The sequence below is a fragment of the Eimeria mitis genome, genomic scaffold (genome assembly GCF_000499745.2).
Source record: "Eimeria mitis Houghton genomic scaffold, Emh_scaff79, whole genome shotgun sequence".
In the NCBI taxonomy this organism is placed as follows: Eukaryota; Apicomplexa; class Conoidasida; order Eucoccidiorida; family Eimeriidae; genus Eimeria; species Eimeria mitis.
In genome coordinates, this window is record NW_013575802.1 from 21,618 (window position 1) to 40,333 (window position 18,716).

The 18,716-nt window shown below is 54.0% G+C and overlaps 5 protein-coding genes across 5 annotated transcripts in view; 3 read left to right on the plus strand and 2 right to left on the minus strand.

Moving 5' to 3' along the window:
- The window catches only part of EMH_0067690 (UBA/TS-N domain-containing protein, putative), a gene marked incomplete at both ends in the record, with an annotated part of 3,066 nt that extends 2,438 nt beyond the window's left edge, over positions 1-628 (plus strand). Inside the window, 2 exons of the mRNA XM_013501933.1 lie at positions 217-302; positions 534-628. Of these exons, the coding sequence (XP_013357387.1) occupies positions 217-302; positions 534-628 (181 nt within the window). The remainder of the gene's footprint in view (positions 1-216; positions 303-533) is intronic.
- An 899-nt stretch (positions 629-1,527) lies between these two features.
- On the minus strand, positions 1,528-4,085 carry EMH_0067800 (uncharacterized protein; the record flags this gene model as incomplete). The annotated part of the gene is made up of 4 exons (XM_013501934.1): positions 1,528-2,395; positions 2,744-2,820; positions 3,401-3,768; positions 3,953-4,085. 4 exons carry the CDS (start codon positions 4,083-4,085, stop codon positions 1,528-1,530), a joined length of 1,446 nt encoding a protein of 481 aa, XP_013357388.1.
- A 754-nt stretch (positions 4,086-4,839) lies between these two features.
- On the plus strand, positions 4,840-7,798 carry EMH_0067910 (beclin 1, putative; the record flags this gene model as incomplete). The annotated part of the gene is made up of 6 exons (XM_013501935.1): positions 4,840-5,679; positions 6,483-6,520; positions 6,982-7,105; positions 7,274-7,370; positions 7,495-7,608; positions 7,767-7,798. The coding sequence occupies 6 exons, from the start codon at positions 4,840-4,842 to the stop codon at positions 7,796-7,798; spliced, it is 1,245 nt and encodes a 414-aa protein (XP_013357389.1).
- A 979-nt stretch (positions 7,799-8,777) lies between these two features.
- Positions 8,778-10,191, minus strand: EMH_0068020 (uncharacterized protein; the record flags this gene model as incomplete). Its single annotated transcript, XM_013501936.1, has 6 exons — positions 8,778-8,949; positions 9,055-9,153; positions 9,302-9,353; positions 9,455-9,717; positions 9,925-9,996; positions 10,139-10,191. The coding sequence occupies 6 exons, from the start codon at positions 10,189-10,191 to the stop codon at positions 8,778-8,780; spliced, it is 711 nt and encodes a 236-aa protein (XP_013357390.1).
- Positions 10,192-11,438: 1,247 nt separating this feature from the next.
- EMH_0068130 (Ubiquitin-conjugating enzyme, related) lies at positions 11,439-18,228 on the plus strand (the record flags this gene model as incomplete). The annotated part of the gene is given in 10 exon segments (XM_013501937.1): positions 11,439-11,837; positions 12,064-12,385; positions 12,668-13,340; positions 13,624-13,718; positions 14,243-14,406; positions 16,584-16,719; positions 17,011-17,100; positions 17,424-17,512; positions 17,881-17,981; positions 17,985-18,228. Coding segments are annotated over 10 exon segments (2,313 nt in total).
- Between the last annotated feature and the right edge of the window lie 488 nt (positions 18,229-18,716).

Sequence of the window (18,716 nt, forward strand, 5' to 3'; positions counted from 1 at the left end):
TGCCTAACGTAGCCCTGAGGGCTGCGGCCCTCGCAGCTCGGACTGTCCCATTCGCATTGCTTATTCAGTTTTATAGCCTTCCGAGGATTAAGGGAGCTCAGCGCACAGCAAACTTCGTAGGCGGCAGAGGGGGAATGGATGCTGTTGCGCCAGTTGCGATGCTTATGCTAAATGCCTGAAAACCGTATTACGCTGCCTGCTGCTGCCGCTGCTTAGGAAGGAGAACGCGGCCTTCAAGGCCCGTGTGTTGGTCTGCGATGGGTCTGTTGAGCTTCTGGACGCCTGCGGCTTCAAAGATCAAGGTGAGGCTAAAGGAGTGTTGTTGGGCCTAAATGAGGCTCGGGCGTTTGTCCGCTATGCGGGTCTGGATGGTCTGCTGGCGCACGACTTTCTGAGAGAGAGTCGCATGCTCCGCTGCGATTCTGCTCTTCGGTGCATGTGCGGGGTCTCTACGGCGTTTACGATGGAGGGGGAAGAAGGGTACATGGTGAAGTGTACAGGAAGAGGGGCCTGTATGCATTTTGTGCATGCAGGCGACGCCCTAGCCATCCAGGGACAGCCAGACGGCTTCATCTTGGCCCAGGCAATCAAATTCCTCGATCTGCTTATTGGACAACTGAGGGGGTGACCGGCGTACAGCTAGCAATGGCTGGCTACCGCCGGTCCAGTTCGGCTACAGCTAGCTTGACCGAGCTGCACGAGCTTCAGCGCCACAGCTAGCCGTAGCCAGCAGCAATTAGCTGGCTACAACTGGCAACTAGAGAATCGCGGGAGGACAGCCGTGAACGACGGCACTCACAACGCAGCCTGTCAGACACTGTATTTGTTGCCAGGTCCCGCACTCCCCATCTTTGTTTTTGGAGGGGAGGGAAACTGCGCGGGTTTGGACTTGTCCATAGTCGAGCTTTGCATAGTGCGAGCTGGGCCTGGGCCCCGTATGAAGAGGGAAAGGTCCTTGATACCATGGTCTGAGGTTAAGGGTTGGGCTTCCCTTTGTTTCAGCGCCCCAATCCCTGCAGGTCCACTGCACCGTGTCTCTATAGAGTGTTCNCGCCGGTCGGGTCATGTGCTGTGACATGACACCGCTACGTGCGTGCCCTTGCTGTTGTAGTTTGGCTCATTCGTTCGAGCATGCCGCCGTAGCTAGCGGGAGGGGAATGAAAGCTATCCAGCACAGCTGGAAAAAAAAATTCCTCCCAGTGCTCTGCGCCGAAGTTGGCAGCAGCACCTGTGAAGCTGCTGCCGACCTTGGTGCAGACCGGCGACAGGCTCTCCTCTTACTACTAGTGACTTTCCCATCCTGCGACATCCCCAGAGGACTAAGCCTATCCTACACCCATTGCAATGCAACAAATTTTTTTTAGCCCTCCATGCGCAGGTGCACCGTCCACGAGGAGCAGAAAAGTGCAGGCACCTCTGCGGTGTCTGTTTATGGAGGTTGTCTGTCACTCGCTCAAAATCGAATGTGTCTACTTGAAAGCCGCACCTAGCCCCATCGCGCCTAGCTGCGACAGGGCTAGGCGCGGCTCAGTAGAGCTGCTGACGTAGCAGGTCAGGGGTCTTTTGAAAGCAGTTTGGGTGGCGCAGCAGTGACGGGGATGGCCCGTATGTTGCGAAGAGATCCTCCAGTTCAATTAAAACACCGTCGTTATCCGGCGCCTCAGGTGCTTTAGGGGCTTCCTCTGCCCGTGCGGCTGCCGAAGGATCTTCCACTTTAGGACACCTCACAGCCGCGGAGGTTGTCGGGCTTCCCGGAGCCCCAGGGGCTGCAGCGCTAACTGCGGTGCGGGGTTTGTGTGCCGGACTGCTGCTACGCCCTACCCGCAGGGGAGAAGAAGAACGGGAGCCCCGTCTGGCTGCTGTTAAACTGGGTCGACGCCGCTTCGGGCCGCTGCGCCTGCCGGCCGAAATTGCAGTAGGACTTCCTCCTGGACCTTCGGGCTCCTCTTCTACTGACGGGTCCACTGGGGTGGTTCCGGGCAAGGTTGGTGACGCAGCTGGGGCGCTGCTGGAGCCCTTCCCTGCCCGCTGCGATTGCGCATGCGCTGCTGCGGCTTTGGTGCGGGCCGCCGCAGCCAGGACCATGCAGCTGAGTGCATGAGCGAGCTTGGCCTCGATGTGGGAGGCTACTTCTCTCAGGGCGTCTTCTTCAAACGTAATCAGCTCCTCAGGCGGCACACACTCCGCCGCGCCCCCCGAGTCCTCGAACAGAATGGGCAAGAACTGCTCCCCAGGGCTGCCCAAACAGTACTCCTGAACCTCTCCTGTCTCTTGCGGCTGTGCCCAGCCCGAATCCCCCCCCGAATGCTCACCCGTCTGAGGCGTTTTCGGTGACACCGCAGCCATCGGCGCGTGCGCTGCGTACAGCGGAGGTGAAAGCGTCAAAAAACGCAACCTGACAGCACATGCGATGGCACACAAGATGCAGTCCTAGTCCGCTGAGGATCTCCACTTGGATCTACTTCCCAAGTGGGTTTCCCCCCAGGCGCTCCTTCGATACGGCGGTCCCCTTGCAGGCAGCCTCTCAGCTGTGGAGCTCCGCAGCGAGTGTCTCCTGTCTGTAATGCTTAGACGAAGCGATAGTGCTGCTCGTGGCCTCCAGTGTATGGTACATCCTTCACCGGTCGTAAGACCAGCGTGTGGGTGGCGCACTAAAGACCACTTAGCCATAGATACGCATGCAGGCGGAAGTAATCGCCTTCAGTACGAACTCGTGACGATTGTCACTGGGGCAGAGACTGACCACAAATTAACAGGGTTCACGATGCAATTCGCGTGGCGGGGGGGTGGCTGCGCCTGAACTTCTCCCTTCCGATTTCTCTGCAGTTTAAACCACAAGTAGGAAAATGGAGCATCGGGAGAAAGTAAATGACAGACAAACACGGATGGAGGCCAAAGGAAAAACAACAGACAGACCGAAAACCTGCATGCCAAATGCGGTCCATTTAGCCTTCTGGCAAACAGGCAAAACGCACCAGCCGCCGAGCGAGAGCCTGCATGCAAATGTAAAGCTGGAAACGGGACCACAAGCATACAGACAATCAAAAAGAAGTACCAAATCGATTATGCGAGGAAAACGAGGCTGCCAAAGATGTGCCTGCATCTCCTGTTCGTCCAGAGCCAACATGTGCAAAACATTCCGCCGATCAGCCTGCAGCCGAAGAGCCCCCAAATAATCCTATGAAGACCAGGACAAAATCACAACATCTAATCGACGCATATGTGTAATCTGGCTCAGGCCGCAATAAACGGTCACCCCACGCCTGTTCTGTGTTGTCACCCCTGCCCTCCGGAGCACTCNGGAGTAGAATGCAAATATGAAATGAGTCAAACGGGGAAGTATGTGCGTTTTAAAAGCGGGAGGGGGGAGTGGGCGGGGGTAAGGGGGAGCCGCACGCACGGCTCTGTCAATGAGGCCTTCAACAGTCTTGAACTGCTCCGTCAGCTTCTTTTTCTCGACAAGCTCCATGACTTCAGGAGGAGGCGAAAGCTGCAGCCAACAGGAGCTGCAGGCAGCGGCGCCCAGCCACCAGGAAGGGCTCATTTGCTCGCGGTACTCCGTGTGAAATGAATTGCTGCCTAACAGCCCCCCAAGGCTCAACAGTGGACGCGATACGGGAGTACTGACACGACGGGCTACAGAAGAACGCATTGACGGAGTTCCCGAGCTGCTGCGCCCCGTCGCACCGCCGCGAGCCCCAGGGCCGCTCGTGCTACTGCTTACTGTGCTACTACCTGCGCTGCCGCAACCTCGCCTCATCCCCACCCCTGCAAACACATACGGCAATAATAAGAATCAGACCGAGTCGGCTTCTCTAGACGATTCGCAAAAGGCTAAAACGGCAGTTGTCAACAAACAACNAGGGTGGGTGAGGTTGGTTCACGCTAAGTTACGTTAGAAAGGAAGAGGAGCACAAGTGGCTGCTTCTGCAACCGACGGTGCTGTACGCACCAGCTCGGCTGTCGGGCGAGAGTCCGCACTCGGGTATAGGGCGAGATTGGAGCGGCTTTGGCGGGGTCTTGGGCATAGGAGAAAAACCCATCATGCCCACTTGGGCAGAAGGCGCTCCGTCCGTGAGCTTCATTTTTGAGAGACTAGCATATCCGGCGCCAAGAGGCGGTTGAATGCGCCCCTATGTGCCCACGGAACGCCTACTGCGACATATGTTAGCCTAGTGATGAGAGTGCTGACACAAAAGCCTTGTGATATTTTGGTTTGCTGAGACCTTAGCACCTGTACGGGGAAGGAACGGGAACTCCCTTGCTGGGTCCGCCAATGGGCGGCTTCAGCGGACGGCTCACGACTGCCTCGCGGGTTTGTCTGCAGTTGCACAGCTGCTACACTAACTGCGAAAGGGTGAAATTAATAAAAAAGTAGCTGTTTAAAGAGAGGAAGTCCAGCCAAAACTACGAAGACTAACCTGAAATGAGGCCCAAGAATGGTCGGTCCTGCCCTCAGGGCGCCGCCAGCAGCCCCAGAAGCTGTGGCTGTGGCTTTCCATTGCCGATAGTTCGTACGCTGTAAGCCGAATAATTTTGTTTCCGCCAAAATATACTCCGGAACACCCTCATATTTCTTTCCATGAGCCGTTTTACGGGCGGTCTTGTTGCGCTAGGCCCTGCACGGGTACCCGCGGAGTCACCGGGTGTTAAGGCTTCAGATCTTCTGTCTTTATGACATGACTGTTCTCCGCATGCTTTTTGAAAAGGTATTAACACTGCAGCGCATCTTATTCCTCTGTTTTCCTGCAGCAAGAAGCCCCGCCGCCTGCTGCGCCCGCGCGACCTGCACAATTGACATGAGGATACACCCGAATACTGACCTGTAATGAGTGAGATATGGATTCTCCGAGTAGCTCACTGCAGCCGCTCCCCAGAGCCTCCTTCATATGCGAGAGCTGCTCCCGCCATGTAGTTGTTGTGCTGGACAGCAACGCGCATTTGTTGAAGACACCACTAAAAGATGGCAGTCAGCTGAAAAGGGAAGGCTCGTTCTCTGCAGGGGCAGAACATCCTCTGCAGCTGCAGTTACCCTGTCTGGATGAAGACAAATTCTATCAGGGCGAAGCTAGTGCAGCCCTTCCGCCAACTGACGATGCTGCCGCATGTGCTCCGTTGCAGCAGTCGTTGCACCAGGAACTGCAGCAGCAACTGCAGCCTCCTACGTCTTCTGTAAACGAAGGCAGCAGCTCCTTATCAGCCTCATGCGCCCCATCTCCCTTTGCTGAGCCAGCGGATCCCAATGGCCTTCCCGTGTCAGTAGAGAAGGGCGCAGCAACTGATGCAGGGATGATGTATCCTCTTTGTGCTTCTTGCTTAGACGCGAATATAGCTGAAGTCGAGCCATCAACTGCTCATGAGAAGCTTCTTATCCGAAAATATGAGAGGGCACTGAGAAGGCTGCAGCGTCGATCCCCTGCGAGAACCACGCCGCTGCAAGAGGAAGCGGTGGCAGAAGCTGCAACGGATGCCGCGGCATCGACTCTGGCGGAGTTGCGAAAGCTGGAGGAAGAGGAGAGGAAGTTGGAAGCGGAAATATCTTCAATTGAGGTGTTTACGACCCAAAAAGAAGTACAAAAGCGCGCAGTCATCGCGGAGCTGGCGGAGTTGCACATGTGGCATGTTGAATTTTGGTTGTTGTATACAAATCATTGGCTCCGCATGATGCGTCAGGAAGAGGTGAGCTAAGGAGCCTGTTTTATATTTTGTTTGCTGCTGCTGATGACAATGCAACTTGGACGATCTAGCTTTGCAATAGGGTCAAGCAACGCCAGACAGACATACTGCTGCACATATGCAAGGACAGTGGTACACGCAACTGCAACACTTCTCCTTCTGGCCTTATTTCTTATTATATCCAAATGTGAAGGCACGCAGTGTTCATTCTCTTACACTATAGATTTGTTGCTTTGCTTTCTACTGGCGTATCCGGTCCTTCAAAAGTCCGTGTATTGCACGTGTAAATATATTATTTTTGTTGCAAATATATTCTTGAAAGCTGGTGTGTGTGTGCGTACCGTGTCTCGCATCTGCATTTGACCAGCGAAAACGGGCGATGGAACGGCTGTTCGTGTACATTGGGTCNTACAAGTTTCTTCCGTCGATAAATAAGTGCAGAATCGGTGAGTTAGAACTGCGCATGCCGGCAAGAGCAAACAATCGTACACAATAGTTACTTCAAGCGGACGCAAGCCAAAGCTATTGCGGCTGGCCTAAAATTTGGCAACAGACGGGCAACCGCTTTTCCGCGAGCACAAGGCTGAAGAGGACATACGCCTTTGGGGCGAATGTAGAAATGCGAACGAAGCGGGCAAAGAAAGAGCAACTAGTGGCAGAGGGACAAGCGCACAACGAAAACATGATATGAAGTTACGGGAAACAAAAGCAGGAGCATGAGCAAAAATGCAGCCAGTATGTGCTTCGGCAACAAAATAGATAAAACCAAAATAAGGAGAAGAATTGGTGCTTCGCTGCATTCTTAGGCCGGATCTCCTCGCCTTCATGCCCATCTTGGGCCGAAGTGAACATGGGCTGGGGTTATTTGTGCATGCTCCTGGACGTCTTCTACCGCAAGTGTCAAGCGCACCCCTCCAACTATCGACTCGTGCCCAGAGGACAATTCTCTTACCTCATCAGGCAAGGACATGCACTGCTCATGTTCTGAGGTTCAGGTTTTAGGTTTTCGGGCGCACGTTTAGCTTGGGGTCCAGGGTTGGGATCTTGGATGCTGGCTAGATTACGACATCAGCCTCCACGAGTCCAAACTGCTCGAGCTCAGTTGAGAGTAAAGCGGAGGTGCAGTGCCACTTTGAGGCGCATACACGTGATTGCCTCAGTTGAAAGATGCGTTTTTGTCGCCGCATCCGGGCGCGCACACTCCTATTCCGATGCTTGAAGCGGTGTTCCGGTGGCTGCATTAGGTTGCACGCGTAGCTCATCGTGCCGGTTAAAGTGCATTTGATTGTGGTTTCTGTCGAGCAGAAAGAAAGATGGCGCCGTCCTTCCGTTGCATGGCGGCGGGGGGGAAGTTGGGCTGAGCCGGTTTTTTTACAGCAACAAGCGGTTTGACTCAGCCATGATGGCGTACCTAGAATGCGTTAAAGAGGTAACTCAGGCGCGTAGCCGTTAGATTTGCTGCGGCAGTCGCTGTCGCTGCTGTCGCAGCTCTTGCCACTACCGCCACTACTGTTGCGACTACTACTACTACTGTCTGAGTAAAAGTGAACTGGTCGGACTCATTGGCGTGTTTGTCTGTGCGCAATGCGCGTTGCAGCTCTTTGACTTGCTTGTCACCGCAGCGGAGGACCGGAGCAAGGAGAGAGCTATCAGCCGTTTGTTGCCCTTCCCCGAACTTCCTTATGAAATCGAGGGTCTGCTGCACCCAGGCGCTAATAGCTAAACGCTAAAACCATAAGCCCTAGGTTGTAGGAAAATACAGGCATTTGAGGGCCTGAAGACAGGGGTGCGTTTAGTTGTGTTGGACACTGTGGGCAGGCGACCGAGTGGGGGGCTTCAGCATTCGTTTACAGCTAAACCAGGACGAAAGGTGGACCAAGGCTCTCAAGCTGCTCCTCATCGACATGAAGTGGCTCCTCGAGTACATAGAACGTGAGTAGCCACAAACCCTTTAGACGCACACAAAGGCATACAGAGAGCGGGTTTGATTGTTAGACGAAGAAAGCCAAATATTGATGGGGAACGACAGGACGTCGTCACTGTCACAGCAAGGCGATGCTGTTCAACTCAACTTGGTCCTATGTCCTTAGGAATTTGTTTGGTGACCGGCGTGGCGCCGTGAAGGGCCAAAGGGACCGTTTGCTTGGAGTGCAGGACATTCCGTACGCCGGCTCCTGCGAAGAGGATTGTCCTTCCAACGCCTCTCTCGAGGCATCTGCTCAAACGTCAGCAGGCGAAGAAGACGTGAGTGGGTCTCGATGCTCGCACGCATCGGTGTCTGTGTGTGTGCATGCGTAAACACGATGCAGTTGATTTGTCGTTCACTGTGGGGTTGTGCATGTCGGTGTTGTGAGGCGCTGCGAAGGGAAGCTAAGGCTCCGTGCACCTTTTAGCGCTTGGCTTACGGCAGCCCCCGCAGTGTGGATCGAATAACGTAAACCGAAAGCTCTCAGCCACACTGGAAAAAGAGGGCTGAACGCTGGAGGAACCAAAGCTTATGCACCGGCGGCCGGCGCCGTCTGAACTCTCTGTCCTTCTACCAAGAGAACAAATTTGTAAATACCCGAATATGCAAGCGTATGTGCTGTCCAGTACTTCGTTTTCTGAACAAGTTAACCACATGTGCTGGCTGTTCCATTTCATTCCCGTGGCACCAGAAACAGATGGGAGAACACTCCCGGCGCGCCTTTTCAATAATGGTAGGGCACCTGCGGAGCACCTCGCGACTTTACCTGGGGATAAACTGCTGAGGCAGATTCAAATGCAATATGTGGTTTATGGGTGCTGCAACATAAAACGAGGCCCCCAGCGGGCTGTACGTCCCGCGAACCGGAGACAGGTAACTATGTCTCTGTCGTTACCATTGACCACAAAGCAAAAGAGGCGGCAGATCGCGCTGGGTTCAGAGGCTGTCAGCCACAACTCCCTGCAGCGGCAGTCGCTGCGCTGTACAATATGCAGAAGATTACCTCAGGCCTGAGGCCGCAACTTTGCGACTCATCCACTGGAATTCACCTTACACTTAAGCGCTCTACGTGTGCTCATCGTATCGACTATGCTGATTCATCGTGTTGTAAGAAACGTACAGACGTCCCTTTCCCTCAGCTGTGGGCAGTGCCGGAACAGCAGTCCCCTCCTCGTGGGGCCCCGCGTTTATTTAACAGCTGGCCCGTCGCGACGCCGCCAACAACTGCGCAGAAGAGGCCGGCGTTGAAGGTCATGCAAACCAGCATCATGCCCCAGTCAATCGCCACGGCTATGCACAAGAGCGCCCTGTAACGCAACGTGAACACGCGACAAATGGCGAAGTATACGCCAATAAACCAAGCCAGCGATGACCCATAAATCGCCTGCAACTGGCAACTGAAGAACACCGACATGTTAGAATGAGAGGTCCAATACTCGGTGTACGATTTACTGCGAATAGCGTGCAACGAATCGCAGTGAGGCACGAACGACATACGACCCGAAATTGCACTGCACGACAAACCACTAAACAACATCAATGCATGACCACACTCCTGCAATTTCGACATAAACAGCATGTCGAAAATTCCCCGACAAAATGTAAAGCTGCTTCATATTTGCTGTAACGGGGCTCTGAAGACTACAGCTCGCGAATTACCAAACTGCCAGAGGCTTCGCCTTCAAACAGCGGTGGCTTCCCTCGGTGGGGCCTGCAGCACAAACAAATGACCCGACTTCTGCATGCATTTGTTCTCCGTCGACGAGATCTTGAAGTAAGATGAGGCCGCGGGTAAGGAGGAACTGTACTCACTGCTGACAGAGACCCGGGTCCAGGACCCTGGGTGCAAGCTGTACAGCGACTGTAGACCACCACCTTGCAGAAGCGGCGGCGCTGCTGGCCACCTGTCACTCGCGGTTGTCATAACACTTGGTAAACCGTTCATCTCGTTAGAGCCTCCACTCGCCGTCTCCACAGAACCTTCAGAACAGACCTCGCGCACCGCCGGACGCGTAGGTGCCGCAGCGTGGGCATCCCCACGCTGCAACTCACAGCAAACTGCCTTGAGTTTGGCGCTGCACAGAAACCACTTGGGACCAAGCCATAAGCGCCTGATCCTAACGCTTCAATCTTAAGCAATTGAGGCAACAGACGAGGAACCGCTGACTGCGCATCANTTCACGCTTCAAACAGCCTGCATTGAGCCTAAAGGAAAGATCTATTGGATTTGGACGCCTATATATACACACTAGGTTCATTTCGCATGCGCGTTCACCACATACCTGACGAGACACAGGGCGAAGATGCAAACGCAAGAGAGGTAGAACTCGACGGCTGTCGATGTCTGCCACCACCTGCAGGAAACAGTTCAACAGATGTACTACTCAACAGGCAGAAGCAGATGCAGAAGCTTCAGATATTGTCATATGCACTAATTAAAGCACGCGCGAAGGCGAAGACACCCGGAACGCTGGAACAAAAAGAGGGATGTCTCACGGAAAAAGAATAATGGCATCATAGCCCCAGTAAAAAGTCATCTGCATCTCCATCTTTGTACTGCGGAGATGAAACCACCCCCTCTCCAAGAGAAAGTCGCACGAGCAGCACTCAACAACACCTTCTAAACTGCCCGCATAGAGCCGAGATCCCCATGTTGTACGCGGGGCTCTTTCGTCTGATCCACCAACAGAATCTCTCGATGAAAATAGATAATATGACGGCGATTAAAAAGAGAAAAAGGACTGGCCGTTTAAGCGACAGAGTCCGCGAAAGGAAGACAGCTCTGCCGTGAGAATGTACCCTGGTAGCGGGCGTTATTCGGGGGTGTTGGAGAAGGAGTAGAGTAGCAGAAGACGAACAAATTCATTAGAACCTTCTGATGCATCTGAAGTGAGGACAGAAATAAAAGATACGTATCATACGTTGCCTTGCCTGGCGCAAGGCGCGGGATGAGGCTATCCGCAGCAGTGAGCCGCTGTCCTTGCGACTGGGCCTCAGTCACGCGGCGTAGTGATAGTTACTGAGATAGGAAAGCGGTAATATGTCAACATACGCCTGAAATAAGGGTGATTTACGAAAGAGAGCAGCAGCGGGCCCCGTTGCACCATCGGCTTCGGAGTTGAGGATGTGGACTCTCAAAGAGCTGCACGAGGCTGCGCTGCGTATACATCCAAAAGGAAACCTAAATAATAATTTCTCAACTGCCACGAAGACTTCCTTTAGTGTAAGCTGTAATGTGTAGTGCACATATAGAGAAGACAGCTCCAACTGCTATTGCTCATTTCCTGCTGTTTGCATGTTTGCGTGCCGGCGGGAAATCGAAGCACGCGCGTTCCGGTGGCGTCTTCTGTGCATCTGCCCTTGTCTAATCAAGGGGGCTTTGTTCGCTTTTTAAATTCTACCGAATGCATGAACACAAGTTCCAAACACCGCATCCGTGCTCTTCCACTGGTCCACCGAACACATCACGAGCCCCACAGTCCGAGGCCGAGCCACCCAGCCGACTGGACACTTCTTACTTCCTTCTCCCTTCATTGTGCTCCAGGGTTACGAGCTCTTGTTTCTGTTTACTGCAAATTCGGCGCCTCCCTCCGCGGAGAAGCCGGGCCAGGGGGATTTAGGAGGCTGTGACGAACAGTCCTTGGCCCACCACAACGACAGCCAAACAATGGAGTAGGGCTGACTTGGCTCGAGGCCTACTCGAGGCTAAACGTTCGTGGGTCTAGCAGTTGCTTCTGTATAGAGACACTGAGGAGGCCTTATCTGTCGAGCTGCAGTAGCAACTGCTATACATAGAATGCAGCGGTTAGACGGCTTCCCTCGCAATGCATACGACGGCGGCACTGCGGGACGTGGCACTTGTCAAAGCGTTCCTTTGGGAGCTCAAGAGGCTGTGCCCGCCTCTGGGGACAGCGCTGAGTTGATGTGGACTGCTGCAGCTGCTGCCACACCAGGAGCGAAAGCTGCAACCGCAGATGCCGAGGTTGCGGAGGAGATGGACGCTGACGCGTACGACTGCGAGTGCATGGAGGACTCGAGTAGTGATATGAGCGACCCATTGATAGAGGAGGACGACGATTTTTCAGGGGATGTGATAAGTTCAGCCTTTGCTAACTGGTGTGCTCACGAGGCGGCCGCGGAACCAGGGGCTGATCCCCTCGCCTCCTTCTTTTCCCAGCTCGTTTCCTCTCATTCGGTGGGTACATCAAGCGCCTGATCCCGGCGTTCACGGTTTCTTAGAGAAATTGGTCTCAGGTTCTGCCTACAGTGCGCAGGGAAAGGGAGTTGCAGCCTGCTTGCCTGTAGCTGGAGTAGTTGTAGCCATATGCTCACAAGCACACAACATATATACGATTATGTGCATATTTGAGCATGTAAGTGCACTAGCGTGCTTGCTTGTGGTGCTGTTGCGCAATTTGCAGCTGACCGAGGGAGCATTTGGGGGTGTGGCAGAGGCTCCGTCTGACCCACCGAATGTGCAGCCGAGTCTCTCTGTGTGCACCTCCAACCCAAACCCCAGCCCAGATAAGGAATGCCCAAAAGTAGAGGCCTGTAAAGTCTCTGATGAAGTGGAAAATAAGGCGGAGGATGCCACACAGCCGCGGAAACTGCCCGGGGACGGATGCGACAGGGACTATAAGGGGGGCAGCGGCCCACGCCGAGTGCATACACCCAATCTGGGAGGAACAGTTGCTGATACTATCGAACCTGAGTTGCGAGAGTTTTTCATAGCCTCGCTAAAGCGTAAGTTGCTGCAGATAGTTCTTGTTTATCATTAACCGTGCGTGGGACCGGTTGCTGCTGCTGAATTTTCACTGGCCGTTGACAGTGGGCTCCCCTTCTGGTCTTTCTCGCAGCTTGTATATTGCAACACCCACCTTTGGTCTCCCTTGCAGCATAAGCAACCAGTAGTAGCAGGGACGGCAGCAGCATTAGTAGCAGTAATACCAGCACCGGCCGTAGCAGCCGGCGCAGCAGAAGCTCTGCTAGGTTGTGATTGAGGGTGGGTGTTTGTGCCTTGTTTAGAGACCGACTTTCCTCACATCCTGGGTAGTCTACGCGGGGCGATTTTGAGCAATCCCGAGATATTTGGATTTCATGAAGTAGAGGACTCCTCCGATGCAGAGGCAGCGGCTGGGAAGCCTCTCGGGCAGCCGCTTCCTGCTCGCGGTGGGGACTGTATGTCGGATGGGCAGGGGAAGCGCGCGGATGCGGAAGTGCAGGACCAGCAACAACAGGAACAGCGACAGTCGACGGCCTTCGCCGCTGAGCCGCAGGCAGATGGAGGAGGGGAGAAGAGGGCGGATGGCCTCGGTTTCTTGGAGAAGAGGGATGGGGCTGAGTGGCTGTTGCCGCCTGAAGTGTCAGTGTCCGGGGACTTCTGTAGAGTGAATCCGCGCGTGGCTGTTCGTTGGCTGGTGCAGACGCAGATGGAAGGTATGTTGCAGGGTGGGCAGCCGCAGCAGCAGCTGCAACAGCAACAACAGCAGCAACGTACTGTTGCAGAGAGGCTGCCTGCGCGATTTGAGGCAACGTCATGGCCCCAACTGGCGTGCTTGGTGCCACCCAAGGCGCTCTGCTGCAAAGTAGGAACTGTAGTAAACCCTGCACGAGAGGAGATGCAGTTGGCTGCAGCGCGGGTTGCCAAAGGCCTTACCAGTGAACAAACGCATGCCCTAGCGTACCTCCTACAGGCCTGGTATTTCTCAGGCTACTTCGCGGGCCAGTTGCAGACTACTGGCAGTGGCTGCTAGCTTCAGCTGTTCGCACGCAAGGGGGCAGGCGACAAAGGTAGCGCCGGCTGAACGGACGAAGGTGCACTTTTGCACTTTTACTTGCAAAAGGGAAAGTGGACGCCACCTTTCCGTGTTTGTCTCCGCCGTCGTCGCCTGTCCGTGCTGTGGGATTTCAGATGTTAAGCATTCGTTGCGATACGTTTGCGCTATTCATGCAGTTATCCACCGTTGTGTATCTGCGTATAGTGCAGAGATGCAGCTGGTGTTGTTCAGCAGTCTCCACGTTGCGTCCCTCAACAGTTTTCGACCCGCCAAGGCAATCGCGGAGAGCGCTGTCCCCCGTATGAGCCAGGCGGATTGTTTCTAGTTATTGTTTTGTGCATGGCCTCGCTTTAACATTTCCCCTTATGTGTTTGTTTTCTTTTCTAATCCTACAGAGTTAGAAGGTCTAGCCGGCAGTTGCTGCTACTTGAACTTAGATATCCTTGCGTACAGACAGTGTTGCCGGGCCTTTGGTTTAGGCTCTCGGGTTTACACAGCAATGGAGGGTTAATACGTGTAAAAGATGGAAGGCGGCGCCGGGCGCTGCACACCCTCCTTTAACTCTCCACACTGAACTGCAACACCCGCAGGGAAGGCTGCGCCGTCAAACCAACGACGAATGCATACTTCGATGTATGCACGCACACATACTGAAGCGTGGTCTGGTAGAGGCTGGCGACGTGTGGCTCTATGCATGCAGAGTGGCTAGTGAGAGCCACGCACGTTTTTAACAGTTTTCTGTGGGTTTGGAGCGCTCATCAAAGGTGGTCTTGAGTATGCCTGCAAGCTCATCGAAAGGGGTCTTGAGTATGCCTGCATCTAGAGTTCCAGCACATCCTACAACTAGCAGGAGGGGTGCCACAACCCATACCGTTCCGCCTCACCGCCTCACCGCCACCAGGATTGGGTGCCGCTGGTGCTGTTGTAGCCCACAATAGTCAACGCCTACGGGAAGCCTGCGAAGAGGGGGACAAAATCCTGGCTTTGGTGAGGCATGGGTTGTGGTAGTCCTCCGGCGTGCATACTTTGTTGCACCGAATGGCGGAGAGCGGAGAGGGGCAGGCACGAGCTGCTCACCCAACCCCAAAGCGGGGAGGCTTGCCTGTAGCAAATAGCTTTTTAGCGTTGACGATAGGCTCAAAGGCTTCCTAAATGTTTGCGAAATGCTCTGCCTTTTCGCCTTTCGAGTAATGGAGAGCGATCAGGGGATGCCGTCCGGCGGGTAGTTGACCTACATCTGTGTGACCATCCTGCATCAACCCCTGGTCCATCCCCCGAAGGCTCGCGCATTCATGTGCTCCGGTGGCAAGTTAGCAATGGGTACACCGAGGGAGCGGGAAGAGTTCCCGAGAGGGGCGAGAGACCAAAATATGGAACGGCAAGCAGAAAAGAGGGAATGTGCAAGGGACATCTACCAGTACTCCTTATTTTGGCTGTTGCTGCTGCAGACCTCTCCAATACTCCGTAAGACGCTCTGTGCCTGTGTTGGGAACTGCTGTCTAAGGTCAGCATCTCAGCCCCAGCAGAAGCCGATGCTTCGGCGGGGCATCAAGGCCGTCGTATAGATGCTTCTTACCCCGGCTACTGACAACTGCTAGGTTCCTGGCCACCCTGCCGTAAGGGTGAGGTTCGTTTCCCACACCTGCCCCAATTAATTATGCTGTGCTACCACCCGTAACGAGTGTCCTCCATCTTGTTTAGCGACGGTCGCAGGCTGCAATAGAGTCAAAATACTCACGATAAGAGTTCACAAAAAGCCACTAACTTCTCTCAAGTCCCCAGGCGGGCTTAGCGCAGCAGTTCAATAGCCTGGGGACAAGGAAGATGCTGCGGCCTGAAATGAGTTGCAACACAACTCGCCGTAACTAGTGATGCAGGGCAACCCCACATGCGTGTACCACCACGCCCCTTGTGCTGCGTGCACTGACGCCGTACAAAATTGTTGAGGACCTACTTCGCCCCCCATATCCATCCTTCTTGCAATCAAAGATACACCTACCACCTTCACACAGGCCATGTTACAGACCATGGTTCCGCGCCCGTTATTGGAACGCCCATGCAAGGCAACAACCACACCCGCAGGCATGCCTAAGCCTATTTCTGATGCACTCACTAACATTGTCTACAATTGCTAAACACGTACTTCGCCCTGAGTGGCCATCCTGAGTAAAGTAGAATGCATTTCCCTTCTCGACAGCGCATGGTAAACCACTGATGTGGAGTAGCACGGGAACACAGGGCTGGCGGTCACTCCTAGAGAAGTACAGCGGAGTGGAGCTGTTTGTACAGGAAAGTTTGTGAAACTGTTATTCTTGACGACAAAACTAAATAAAGAATACCCCCTCCAAGCAAACTACAGCAGGTACTGATGGACAACAGACTTCACGTGGGAGCGCAGTGTGCGTTAAGTTTGCGAAGCAGATGAAACCTTGCTTTATACTATTTCTTCTTCTAAAGTTGAAAAGTCAAACCCTTTACAGTAACGAAAGTGTAGATTGCAATTGGTGAGAATGCATGCACTGCGATTTGGGCTGGATGCCCAGGGGTGCGCCAGCAGCCCGAGCGATGAAGGCAGTCAAGTGAAATAGTTGAATATATATGGCAAGTGGTTTTGTTTCACGTTTCTCCTGCGTCTTTAGCAGGGAGCTACTGTGGCATTTTCGTCATGAAATGATCGAACAAACTTCTCAAGGTGGTGCGGAGAACCGAGCCGACTCTTTGACCAGCAGAAGGCGGTAACACGGTCTTGTTAAACCATGGCGAGCCATGCAGTATGTCACATATTATATACATCTTCTTGCCAATCGCTTTCAGCTGCAGGCGGGCGGAGCAGCACCGCAACCTGGAATGGCGGCAGCCCCAGCTGCAACAATAGCCGCAACTCTATAGCTACACCTACGGAGTGCTCGAAGTAGCATCTTTTGACTTTCGAATGGCACAGCGAGTCCTGCACAAGCCGCAGTATAGACATATCATCAGGGCACTTTCCCCCGTCACGTTCTACCGAGGCCTTCCGCATCCTACCACGGAGCACTTTCCGCGCTCCAGCCGACAGCATGCAGACCAAGAGCATGGAACGTGCATTTTTGAGTGTACTGCAAACTTTGCTGCTTCCATTGGCATTCATGCTGCCGATATTGCTGGGTGTGCATGCGTACATGCAGAGGAAACGCCTGATCCGTGACTTTCGCAAGCTGCAGAGCGACCCCCCCTTTGGCGTTAGCGGCGCCCCCGTGCAAAATGATATAATGCGTTGGCATGCCGTCATCTTCGGCCCAGAGGACACGCCTTGGGAAGGTGGTCAGCTCTGACCCACCCTCTGACGCACCGCATGCAGACGCAAACGAACAGATGAAGTTTTCCATCGTCCATTCAAACGATTGTTAATTTATATGCATGCATATTAGATAGGCCTACCGTGTGCTTACATATACGCGTGGCGTGGACATNATTGTTAATTTATATGCATGCATATTAGATAGGCCTACCGTGTGCTTACATATACGCGTGGCGTGGACATAGGCGAGCAGACATATATGCATAATTATATGCTTTTGCATGTGTACGTATTTCGCCGATTTTACACCTCAGGCACGTTTCAATTGGAGCTGAAGTTTACTAATGATTACCCCAATAAGCCGCCACACGTCCGATTCCTCTCGAGGCTCTTCCATCCAAACGGTGTGGAAACTTCCCTGAGCATAGCCGCTGGAGTCATAGACGCTAATTATGTGAACACGTGATATAGACACACTGTAAAGAAAGTTCTAGTGTAAAATACGTAAGGGTTGGACGGCATGAGAAACTGTGAAGGGAAGCTTCGCTTGTCGGAATGGGAAGAATGCGCCCAGCTGACTGCTGTCAGTTGCATAATTAGGTATGCATAAATATATCTGTGCGTATATGCTTAATTCGTTCGCTGTGTATATGCAGTGTACAATGACGGGAACATCTGCCTGGACATTCTACAATCGCAGTGGAGTCCCATATATGATATTNTGCAGTGTACAATGACGGGAACATCTGCCTGGACATTCTACAATCGCAGTGGAGTCCCATATATGATATTTCTGCTATTCTGACATCCATACAGGTAATGTTTACTTTGCTGTCGCTGCTGTAGCTGCTCGAACAGCTGCTGCGGCGACAGTCGCTGCATTTGCTTCCAAGCTGCGTCTTTGCTGCGGTTCTTTTTGCTAAGCTGCTGCTGCTTGTGCTGCAGCAGCAGGCACATTCTACTTCCCCCCATCGTCTTTATTACTTTCTGCCATCTTATATAGTTCAGTCTGCGTTATCCGGCGTTCACGCCCGGTAGTACGCTCTGCTTCTTCTCAACTTTTTTTGTTGAGACTTCTTTTGTCGGGCAGTGTCATGCTTGGTGCGGCTGCAGTCGTTGTTGAGCGATCCCAACCCCAGCAGCCCGGCAAATCAGGAAGCGGCGCGTTTGTATGCGGAGAATAGGCGGGAATACAATCGCCGGGTGCAGCAGTGCGCTACCGAGTCTTTGAAGACGGTGGGGGCGGCCGAGGCGGAGGCCCCTGGTACCGCTGCCAGTGGTGCAGCANTACCGAGTCTTTGAAGACGGTGGGGGCGGCCGAGGCGGAGGCCCCTGGTACCGCTGCCAGTGGTGCAGCATATCACCCGTCTGATGCCCCCAACAGCGCGTCGTCCGCCCCGGCAGCCGTCTCTGACGGGGTCGGGGTGGGGGACAGGGTCGCTCCAGCGGCAGATGAGCAGCAACAGCAGACTGACAGCGGTCAGCAGCATGGTATGGGAGACGGGAGGCAGGGTGGAGGCGCAGCTCCGTAGGTGCGGTCTCTAGTGAGCAACTCCCCTCATGTGTGTTCAGTAGTTAAGAGGTTGGGCTGTCGTGTGCTGGTAGATGCAAAACAACATTCGGTCTCCAGCCTGTGAGGAGCACAGTGGTCAGCGGGCCGCCTGCAGCCCCCACTGAACTACAGTTGCTCCCAGCCAGCTGGGGTCTGGCATCAGCGCCACAAACAGCAGCAGCAAAAACAGCAGGTGCCATAGCTTTGGCTACTGGAGGAGTCGGAGTTTTTCTTGGTTTCCGGGTGTGCAAGCTCAAACGGCTAGGGCCCGTCCCTCCCGCAGTTTGAGGGGCACGAGGAGTCAAGCAGGTCTCCATGGGACCCCCAGGGGCCTCCCAAAGAAGAGGAGGGAGAGGGAGGGAGGAGGGGGGTCCCTGGCGAGGCCGTTCCGGTTTTGACTGCTCTGGGTACGCTGACACGGCAGCTTCTTCCCCCAGGGCGCGGCCCGAAGTCCTAAATAAACCCTTC